This window comes from Anarhichas minor, unplaced genomic scaffold (genome assembly GCF_050575085.1).
Source record: "Anarhichas minor isolate MPS153535 unplaced genomic scaffold, ASM5057508v1 ptg000009l, whole genome shotgun sequence".
NCBI lineage: Eukaryota > Metazoa > Chordata > Actinopteri > Perciformes > Anarhichadidae > Anarhichas > Anarhichas minor.
Genome location: NW_027466455.1, coordinates 3,580,201 through 3,591,963, shown reverse-complemented (window position 1 = coordinate 3,591,963; position 11,763 = coordinate 3,580,201). Strand labels below are relative to the sequence as shown.

General features: G+C 38.1%; 1 protein-coding gene across 1 annotated transcript; it reads right to left on the bottom strand.

The window, feature by feature from the left end:
* Positions 1-4,202: 4,202 nt before the first annotated feature.
* Positions 4,203-11,461, bottom strand: LOC142945920 (mucin-17). The gene is made up of 11 exons (XM_076086856.1): positions 11,246-11,461; positions 11,004-11,119; positions 10,353-10,417; positions 10,047-10,157; positions 8,899-9,020; positions 8,640-8,699; positions 7,611-7,779; positions 7,072-7,233; positions 6,533-6,627; positions 5,301-5,551; positions 4,203-4,334 (listed from the first exon to the last, which is right to left on the bottom strand). The coding sequence occupies exons 2-11, from the start codon at positions 11,088-11,090 to the stop codon at positions 4,290-4,292; spliced, it is 1,167 nt and encodes a 388-aa protein (XP_075942971.1). The 5' UTR covers positions 11,091-11,119; positions 11,246-11,461; the 3' UTR covers positions 4,203-4,289.
* Positions 11,462-11,763: the final 302 nt, after the last annotated feature.

The window sequence follows — 11,763 nt, the reverse complement described above, 5'->3', positions numbered from 1 at the left end:
AGATATTCAAATGTGTGTTTAGCAGCTGGAATGGGTTACAGAGGAGCAGGCTTAATTACCTGGTTTATTACTTGGTTTATCCAGTCAATTGACATGTGTGGCAAGTTTTAATAAAAGCAGAAATGTCTCTTTTCAAACGAGTAAAAGTAAAAATGTCGCAAAACTCGATCATACATCTTTCTTTCCCCCTAAATGACCTACAGTCTGAAGTACAGTGAGTCTTAACATAGAGGGCAAGACAAATTTGCCCAATCTCATCCCCCACAAAACCCATTTTCTCACCAACTTCTAGAAAATAAACACAGGCTTCACCCTCCACCATCTTCATCTGGGAAAACCTGGCTGCACAGAGCGGGAGGTGTGGGTCATCTCCTTGTTCTTTCACAAGACCACTGTAAGACACAGGCAAAGGAAAAACATAAACAGGAAATACAGACCCTCTTTTTATCGGTATTGTGAACACAGACACCACTGGCACGGCTCACACCACATGTCACAGGTGAAGAGCACCATAGAATAATTTTTGGGAGACTCAGAAACTTCTAACTGGAGAGTTGATGTGTCCACCGGCGCAGGTACAACCGATGACCTGTATTCGTAGTCCCATGGTCCCCGTCACCTTGCACCAGATCTGAGCATAGTGTCAATGTATGCTGTGGAGCAGAGGAGACCATCATACACGTCATAGACCCAATTGGGGTCTATGACGTTTGTTCTTGCCGACCCTCCAAGGTGAACTGAGATGCAGCACACCGTAAATGTACAGCAACATCACATTGCGGAGGAGGGGGAAAAAAACAATACTGACCCCTCTGTGGCTCAGTCTGAAGCTTTCTCCTTCATTAACTCCAACGTATAGCTGCTCTAAGTAACTGCTGTCGTGCATAAAGGCTGGCTAGTTCAGCTCTCAACTTTTCAAACTTTTCTCATTTGAGAGCACTCTTTTGTTGCTGTAGCAATTGTAGCAATCCACTTCTATACCTTTTAAGAAGCTTCATCAGAATCACCAGCCATTTTTACTGGTGCACTTGCACTCTCCACTCGAAAAGACAACTTTTTCCTCCACAAACTGGACCTTTATTGTGGCTAACAATTCATCCTAATTTACCTTCTTAGGAAGCTAAACACTAATATTCAGCCATTTTCAAGAGCTGATCTGATTGAACATTATACCCAACAAGGTGCCAATCTGCTTTAAATATGGAACCCCATCCCATTGGCTATTCACCTACCCAATACTAGCTGATTCACTCAACCCTAAGTATTCATGCTGGTTAGTGGCAGGATAAATTAAGCACAAAGCCCAGTAACCACCAGGTGGTCATGGAAGTGCAACTAAAATGGAGACCACAGAGATGTATCAGTCAAAAAGTTATTTACTTAACTCAAATTAACAAAAACTAACTAACTGGTGGGGTGTGCAAATAGGAGAGATACGAGTCAGACAACCCTCTCAGCTCCACCAACCAGCCACTCCCTGTATCTTCAAAAGCAGCAGCAAAGCTGGAGGAGTCGTTACAATCATGTATTGTTTTTTTTATTTGTGTGCAGCCTAATTGGAACTATCGATTCAGAACGGTATAGCTTTTGTGATATGTTTCCGGTCTCAGACATTCTATTTCATACTTTCATCTTTCAAGTACTTTTATACACAGAAGTAGACAAAAAAAGAGCCTTACCATGTGATTATTTCATATAGACTATTTATTTGTTTATTTATTCAAAAAAACATGCTATATTGCGATATGTAATGATATTTATCGTGATAGAAAATTTCGGCTACATCGCCCAGCCTGACTTGTATATTAAATATGTTGGTTGGATGAGGGCTAAAGACACATGGAGCTGATTTTGAACTGCTTTCAGTTTTATTTCACTTTTCAAACCACTGATTACAACTCAATTAAAGTAACTTCATTGAAGCTGTGTTGGGCAAGTATGTTTTGACCATTCATTCATCCATTCAAGCATATTCTCAGTATGTTGAGAAAGTCCAGGCAGAGGAGCCCCCAAGTCTTTACAAATTCAGCAAAGGCAGTGGTGGAGGGGACATTTACAGTAATGAATGAGACTGATAGGTTATCACTTTTTAAAGAGATGTTTCTGTGAACACCATGAGGATTTCAAATATCCTTAACAATGTGTATTATTATAAATGAGTAAGTGTAGAAAGTGAGTATGTCACACTCATGGTATATTTTCCCAAGGAGAGTTGTAAGTACATAAAGAAAAAAAAGTAGTGCAGTGAATGGCCTGTTTGATGCCGTAATAACATATTATAGAACATTATAGAGTTCCTGGTTCAGATTGTTGGCTGAGAGCAGGATGTAATCAAGGGCCAAGGAGAGCTGTCCAAAATCTTTGCAGACTACATTCGGGTGTCAATGTTAGATGATGTACTGTCCGATTCTTACAACATGTCTTGTTGTCGTACACACATAAAGCTCCCCTGTGTCACGCTTGACAATGGAAAATGGAAAAAACAGTCAAGGTTTATATTAAGTAGATGTACAATGTATTGAAAGAACAATAGACTCAAAAACCATGGTGTCCTTTAATTTGACAACACCTAGATTAATCAAGTATTGATGGAGGTATTGTTGGCTGTGTCAATATGCTTTGATCAAGCCTATTAGAAGCCCTTTTTATGCCAAATCTGGTATTGGAGAAGACAAATATTTCACATCGATATTTACATATAACCTTTGTCCCATTCAACATGACCTTGGTTTCAGATCCAGTGTAACCGCTTTGAAAGGTGCTACCACCACAAATGTGTTGGGAGAACAGACAGATGCACACATTCTTGGGATGTTTAGGCAACATTGCCATTAGTGTTGCTACACATCTGATACATCAGATGTTTGCTTTTCTTTTACATTTTAAGAATAGATAATGTTGATAAATTTCATCTGCATCAAAATAGACTTGCTGATAGACAGACCAGGTGCCAGGTCTCTTTCTTTAAACAAAAGAATTAAGGCACAGTCACACGTGCCTTGATGACCTTTGACCGTGCACAAATGACCGTTGTATATACAAGAGCAAGTTGTGTTTAAAAAGATCCGGGAAAATAGTTTTGTCAGTCTACAAAAACATCTTTGGTATAGCTGGAAAGTAATAATTACGAACTTTCTAAAGCACCTAAATGCACCATGACAAAACAAAAAACAGTGTCCGCTATTAACGGGAAACAAAGCACTCAAATTTCAAATTTTACAGTCACACTGACATAAATCTTCATCCTTGCGAAAATATTTCCCTAAGCCATATGCTATTTCCACCAAACACCGGCAGATTTTAGTGACTTAACGGAATAGCGTGTGACATTTAGGGGTATTAACTGGCAAAAATGTACAAAAATAATATATTTACAACCTCAAACTAAGAATCGTTATGTTTTATTTGTTTTAACTGTACTTTGTGTTTAGTGCTAATTAGCAAATGCAAATAAGCCCTTTGGTTGATTTTATTGAATTTACCAGTAATCTTTATTGAATAATAAATTAAATGAATAAAAAAAAATAAAGACATCACTCTGGGACAGAAAATTCTGTTTGTGATAGCTGTTACTTTATATTTACATAAAGTGCATTAATGTCAAAACTAAGTGCAAAAATCACAATTCCTCTAATTCTGTAATACCCCACATCACAAGATCTCCTGCCTCAGGGATTGGCTGAGAGAGAAAAGCATCTCTTCTAACTCAACAAACTCAACACATTCAGATTGCAAAAGAAAGTGGTTGAAACTGTCGGCTCAGTGCCAAAATATCTCTGCCCTGCTCCAGTCAGAGGCAAAGCTGTTGTTACAGCCACATACTGATAGCAGTGTGTTGCTGATATGACGTCATTATTAACTGTTGGTCACTGACGTGTCAGTGCCCCAGTAACTCAATCTATACCTCTGTGACACGCGCCAAGAAACTGAACTTTGGAAGCCTCATAAAGGCAGCATTTATGACAACACTGTTCAATATACATACATATATATAAATATATATATATATATATATATAAATATATATATATATATATATATATATATATATTAGCACTTTTGCTGTAAGTTTAAGGAATCAATAAATAAATCAAATATAAATATCTAAAATACAGGTGTAAATTAAACCATTTCTTCTGCTGCATTTTAGATGTGCATAAATAGGTTTATATTAGGCAGCAAAAAGACATAAAAGCAAGTCATCGACTTCAAGAGCAAGTTTAATGTGGTATATTTTCAGGGGGACATTAGCAAGCAAGTTGAGACTCAGTCAGTGTTCAGTGCACTGCTCAGGCGTCCCAGGATGTCCTGATCTGAGGCTTGTTGATCCGCATCTGTGGAATAAACAAAGAAAGAAAGAGGTATCGAAATGAGAAAAGAAGTGTGATCAAAACTACGGTGGCCTTGAAGTGCACAATGACAAAACAGAAAACGCAACAGCATTTTGGTGAGATTCAAGCCAAATAGGTAGGTCTGTTTAGGAAATGAATACCTCGTCTCTGATTGGATATACTGACAGTCAGTCTGAATTTGGATGGATGTGTGACACATTGCTGCCTCTAACAGGTCAATATTTTACAGTAAGATTTGATAAAACTAAGATATTTACTCTGAAGGACATAGCTGTGCAGCAGTTGCAATACAAAGTGTGAAGAGTGCAAATACAAAGAGCGCAAAAATAATATACATTTTTTATATATTATAATGTAATTCAGAGTGTACAACAAATGGAAATAGTTGCTTTTGTCACGTTTTCATTGCTTTATGTTTTTTTCCCACCAGTTTTGCAGCAAGTCCCGCCCTACTGCGCAGTCAGCGTGAGTAGATATAATATCATATTTGCATTTGCTCTCTTCCTGAAGAGCAATGTCCTTTGGTACAAAAAAATAAAGTTTTTATCGTATTTTCTAATCCAGACATGTGCAAGCTGACAATTTGTCACAAGGCATCCAGTCTGCCGCAAATCCGAGAGAAAAAAAATAACTACTAGTTTCGTCAAAGACTGCAAGACAGCCCATCCAATCAGCGATCAGGAATCATCGTCCACTACATTACACTCTTTCGGTCTGTCTCTCCAATTGCCGTTATGTGTTCTGTTTTCCTGTAGTGTCTTGTATTTCAGGACTACCGTATAAAAAAATCGCACTAAACGAGATTTGCTGCCCTGCTTTGCAAATTGCTTTTGTGTATTGCTGTTTTTGTAATTATCGTTGTGCATTCTGTTTTTCTGTTGTCTTTTTGTACTTCAGGGCCACCGTACAAACAGCACTAAACACACTCTGTGTTTCTGTAGCACTGACCAAGTTGGATGAGAAGTCTCTGAGGTTCAGGCTGGTAGGCCGCGACAACTCAGCATTAGAAAATGGCCTATTGTGTCTGTATGCTGTTTGTGATGGTGGGTATGTGGCCTCTGATGGGCTCCACTGTCTGCCGCCAGTATCCATAGATGGTCCGTTGAGCTGGTAGACAGGTGCAGGACGTCTGTAAACACCTGGCATCTCTCTGTGGATGGCTGATTCTTCATGTGTGAACGAGGGGTTTTTGTATTCTCCTAAAAATAGGACAACAAGTGGGTTTATACACATGGATGACCAACACACAGATCTATACGGCCCTACTAAGGCAGAGAGCAGGGACTACTGAATCAATGAAAAGGTGTTGCAGCTTGTAAAACTGGGCGACAAATAAAAAGTTTACCCTAGAAAATCATTGACATACAACCTACCTGCAGACAGAGTTCATGGAGTGTAAGGAGAAAATGTAGTATCTACCAACAAAATGTGTTTTTTCAGCTTCACGATAAGAAAAGAAATGTCATTTGATTATTTACTCTTCACAGCTCATAGGAATTAGATGTGTCTCTGTTGAGCTGTGTCTGTTTGTCCGTCTACTAGTGTTTAGACAAGACCACCTAAACCGAGACCAAGACGAGACCAATGCCGGTCCCACACTGCCTGACACACTTAGGGTAAAATGTGGAACAAACCATAGACACACCTCAAATTGATCAACATTCCCATAAAACACAGAAAAGTCCACTTCATTCGCCTCTCTTATTGTCGTATTTGTGCGTATGTATAAGTGTACCATGAATGTAGTCGTCCAAACAGAGACCTTCAAAAAAGTGGTAGTTGTTACGAGACCAAGACCGATCTTGAGTACTACAACACTGCTGACTATTAATATTGATATCAATCTAATACATTTGAATATGTGATTTAAAAGCTGCTTAACCACACCAAATCACAAAATGTATATTGTATATTGTGACCATACTCTTAGTTTCTGATCAGTTGGCATGAGTCCATGAAATAAAACCAATTCTTCTAGTTTAATAACAACTTTCAAGTGTGTCTCACATTTTTTTTAGACAATGGACAATGAGATGCGGTTGAAAGCCCCTAGAAACACAGCTATGAAGTACCAAATAAAGTTAGTAAGCATAAAGCTAAAAAATGTGGGGGGGTCAATAGGGAGATCATTTGTACCTTGTATACACAATTAGAAAATACATAATAGATTACAAACCTACCAGCATTAAGTGTGTCATTGGAGCTGTTGGGTCTGGACCACTGAAAGTCCTCAGTCAGCCACTGGTTGACCTGCTGGTTCTTGATGTCTCTTGTCCTGCAGACACACAGGGAACAGCGTCACTTTCTTTATCATGACAGAAACAAGTAGAGTTAATATATCTCTACCAAATTGAGAGTCAGCTTTTGGATTTACGGGGGCCAGTATCGGCCACGGTCTTCTGCACCAACAGATTTCAATATACTTGCATGAAATGTTATTTAAAGTAACGTAGCCCTTAAATATTACAGGAACAATATAATACATTTTAAATAAGGAATTGATAACCTATAACATTATGGGTAACTCAAACTCAATAAAAGTTATAATCACAAATTATTATTATTGTACAAAACGGATCCTTTAGACTGCTTATCATACAGTATCACCTGAAATCGACTCTTTAGTGACACGTGGCAGAATCATCATCATGTTTCATGCATTTCCCCAGGTAGGGAAAATGTTTGACGAACAACCTGTAAGTGTTTGTGTGCAGCTTACAGCGTTTGCTTGCGTTTGTTGAACAGCAGGCAAGCAGTCAAGGCTCCCACAGTCACCAACAGACAAGCAAGGGTCACACTTAACCCCAGGTAGAAAGCTGTCCTCAGTATGGGCAAGCTACATTCGTCGCCCAAGTACCAAGTGGAATCCATATTTTGGCAACTGGAACAGACGAGAATGAACAAAGTTAAACAGTGGAAAAGAAGTTTAAAAAAAAAAGCAGTTGGAGAAGATTCATATATCACCTCTATGGCTTATCATAATTAAACTCAAAATAGTACATCTCAGTTTAGACCAAATAGTGCCAGGAAGTTTAAATGCTTTGTTGGTAGAGTCTCTACCTCTAAATTAACCCAACTTTTAAAATTTTTTAGGGCTTTCAGGTGTGTCCCTGAGGGGCCGGGACACACTCACAGAAATGATCTAGACAATTTTATCATCAACCTTGATGTTTAACTGCAGGCTACATTCAGCGGACGTCTTTATTACACACAAAACAAGTCTTTAAAAGCACCAAACTGAGAGCTCAGTCAACTTACTGGCAGAAAGGTCCGATGCTGGTGTACACTCTGCAGATTCCCATATCGTTGCATGTTCTGGGCGTTGAATGCAGACTGTTACATAGATTCACACATCTGAGGACTCCATTAACTGGCACAACTTCGTATTTAGCAGCATCACTTTTGCCCACAAGCGTTTTGCATAAAGCTGATGAAAAAAAGATGAAGAGCTCAGTAAGTTCACTGTCAATTCTAGCTTTGCCAAATATGCCTTCACACCCTTGGCTTTAGTACGATGGTGCTACTGCCAACTACCAGGTAGGACCTTCTTCATACTTTCAGAAACACCTCACATTTTGAAAAAGCATACATTCAAATAGGTGCTTATTGTGTCATATTGTCAATTTAAATGGTAAATCAAACTTGAGCACATCTGTTGTCTGATGATTTAAAGCTGAAATGGCAGCAAAGTGATTCGCTGTTTGGAGAAGCTGGCTACGTAATGAAGCTGGCTACTTTAGCAGGCTGGCAGGTGTACCTAAAGTGGCCACTGAGATATTTTAATGAAGCTCACAACCATACATACAGATTATTTTGATGTCCCTTAATAAAAACATGAAAATGTTTCCTTTTTCAGTTTTAATATCCTGGCTCCATACTTCTTCCCTAACTGGCCAAATAATCTATCCATTTTTAAAGAGTTTTTTAAGAAGTTCTACTAATTATTTGAGCGTGAACGTGTGAAAAAGTCACAAAGCAAATTGTAGCATGTCTAAAATTGGGGTTATAATAACCAAATCAATAAATGATTAACTGATCAATTTTACTGTAGTTAATAGTTATATTACCGTTGACAAATCATTTGGTAGCCATTAACAAATAAATAATATAGTATATAAAATGTTATTATGTGTGCAACAATAATTAGTCAACATTATTATTACACTATTATTTTACCGTTTATGAATGATGGTTGTTACATTGAAACCCAATTTATCTCGCAAACACAGATCACACTGATGATGTTGATGAGTTTCATGAAAAGTGTGCAGTAGTCTGCCTACTTACATCCCAAATCCAGCCCTGTTTGTATCACAACGGGCTGAGCTGTGATGTTGTAGGGACAATCTAAAAACAACAAAAAAAGACTGCGTTATGTATGTATACCACAATATATTTTTGTGGTATTAAAATCATGTTTTTGCTCAGAAAGTTACAACGAAAAGCTTAATGACAATAAAAGTCTTGTATTTGAATAAATATGGATCTCCTGGTTTGCTCAGAGTACATACTGTATGATTGTGTATATATTGATTTTCTGTCAAACCTGCCGTGCAGCCAACAAGATCGTTAACAGCCTTCTGAACCGCTGTGAAGCCGTCGTTATATAGCTGTTTAAAGCTGGCGTTGTTTGGAATCGCCAAAACCACGTCATGTGTGACACGAACGCTGAGGCAGAAAGAATTTCATACAGCATGTCAGTACAGTTAAACCCATTACTGTTCAAAATGTACAGTGTTTACTTCTAGTATCAATCAGTGCAAACATTTTCAAATTAATAATGGAGATTATGAGAACAATTAACAGCCTATCCTCCAAATTATGACAATACACCCTTCATAAAAAATAATGCAAACTAAACTTCTAGTTAGGATCTGGAAAGAAGAGACATGTTTTTTTATTACAGTAACTTTGTGTCTCACCTTTCCAGATCCTGCCATACATACTTTGATATCATCACGTCTTGACTATCGCAATTCATTATATTTAGGGATAAGACCAAAACCGAACAATGTAGATTTAATCTCCTTTAGCATGTAATATGTTCAACCATGCGTCTGCACATCTGCGTACCACCACATCATCTTGCATTCTGCTGCATCAAACTGTGGTACCCAGTCATGTGTGTGTGTGTGTGTGTGTGTGTGTGTGTGTGTGTGTGTGTGTGTGTGTGTGTATGTATATATATAATAATTATTATTATTATTTTTGCTATTATGTGGTAACACACTTGTGTTGTGCACGATTAGCAGTATTTCTCTATTTGCAAGCACATTTATTTGCCACATATGTGTTATGGCATGAAAATGTCACACATGCTCAATTTGCTTGTGCTTTACTTATTTGCAGTGTTTTTGTTCTATATGCCAAGAACGTGTTGTCAAAATAGTGACGATATTTTCTTCATGTCTTTGTTTGCATTTATAATAACCGGGGCTACCCTTTCAAAGAGCAAGTGTGAAGGATTTGGTGGCAACTAGTGGTGTAGAGTGGTATTGTGGTTTAAAGGTGAGATCTTCTTAATGTCATTGTGTACTTAGAAAATGTCCCTGTTGAAAATAACTTAGTTAATTCAAATATTGTTTCCATCTGAGGCTGCCAACAGGCAAAGTCTCCTGGTGTTTATATTCTATGTTGATATGATAAATGACTTTATTGGTGTAAGATTCTTGAAGGTGTCTGTGCTCAAATTACCCTTGTGCTCCTGGTGTGATACTGTAGACATCCATGGCTTCATCTGTTTCTTTGAATAGTTTGACCTTTTCCACAGTTTCATCAGAGAGTCTGACCAAGGGGTCTACACGGCTACAGTAAGAGAAAAGAATAAGAGAGAAACTGTCATAATAAAAGCACATGGCAGGATTAAAACACTATTACATTAAAACTGAAACAATTCAAACAAACAAAATCACGTTATATCTATGTGTATTTCTGTGTTTAAAATGTATGGCAAAATACAGGGACGATGGCTTTGTTTCTGAAAGATCCAAAGTACATTACCTGACACTTGTTACCACCACTTCTTGAAAGTTTGATATATTATTTCCCACGTAATATGTTTTCATCTGAAATAGTATCAAACATAACATAAATAATGTTTCAAAAGCAGGATTCCTATAGAATAGAGATTATTGGTCATATGAAATTATATGTTTCCTAGATCATTTGTGTAAAATCCACACTGTGGCTTAAATCATCACCATTTTGCTTCTTATAATCCTTTAGTAAGATTTATGTATATGCTATCTTGGTCAAGTGCCAAAGAAAACTAAAATCAAAGCATTTTGTATTAATAACATTATCACTCTAATCAGAATTTTGGAAATGAAAGATTATTATAGAAACTTTTATGCATCATAGCCTTGCTATTGTTTCAGTAGTTGCTATGGTTGTGTAATTTGGTTCAAAATGGTCTGGCTGCATGGCATATTAATTCCTGATAGTCATTTAAGTTGAGGTGAACAACATATCCAGACCACAGTACAACTTGAAATATGATTGATGGTTCAGGCCACTGCATTTAATAAATGCAGATTTACCTCACTTGCTTTTTTTCCAGTCACTAGTCATGTAAAGTCCCAAATATACTTGATGTCCAGTACCTGGATGGCCGTAAACCAGCTTAACAAATCAATTGTTTTATCCATTTACCTGGTTGGTGAAGTTTCGAACAAACTCTTTGTATTCAGATGATGTTACGACTTCATATTTCTCATTAAATTCCTGATTGAGCCGCATTTTAACATTGACTGACCCATTGAGTGTATCTGCAAAGAGAATCAAACATATTGGACATCATAGATAACAATTCAGGAGAAAAACAACTTCAAAAATTGCACTCGGACTTTTTGTTTCACTTAAAAATGAAAGGGCTTGCATGAAGTTGACAATACCTGGGTCAACCGTGTCAAAGTAATGGCAAAACTCTCCACCGAATCCAACAGGACATATTGGTTGTGTAGTTGGAAAAGTATTCGGTGGGTCAGTAGGTAGACTTGATGGCGTTAGAGTTGGTATTTCGGTTGGTGGTTCTGTTGGAGGTGAGGATGGTGGTCCAGTTGGTTCAGGTTGTGATGTGGGCTCGGCAGGCGAAGATGTTGCCGATTCAGTCTGAGTAGTTGATTCAGGATCCATAGTTGTCCCCCCAGATTGAGATGTTACTGGGTCAGTGGGACCAGTTGGTTCAGGTTGTGATGTGGGCTCGGCAGGCGAAGATGTTGCCGATTCAGTCTGAGTAGTTGATTCAGGATCCATAGTTGTCCCCCCAGATTGAGATGTTACTGGGTCAGTGGGACCAGTTGGTTCAGGTTGTGATGTGGGCTCGGCAGGCGAAGATGATGCCGATTCAGTCTGAGTAGTTGATTCAGGATCCATAGTTGTCCCCCCAGATTGAGATGTTACTGGGTCAGTG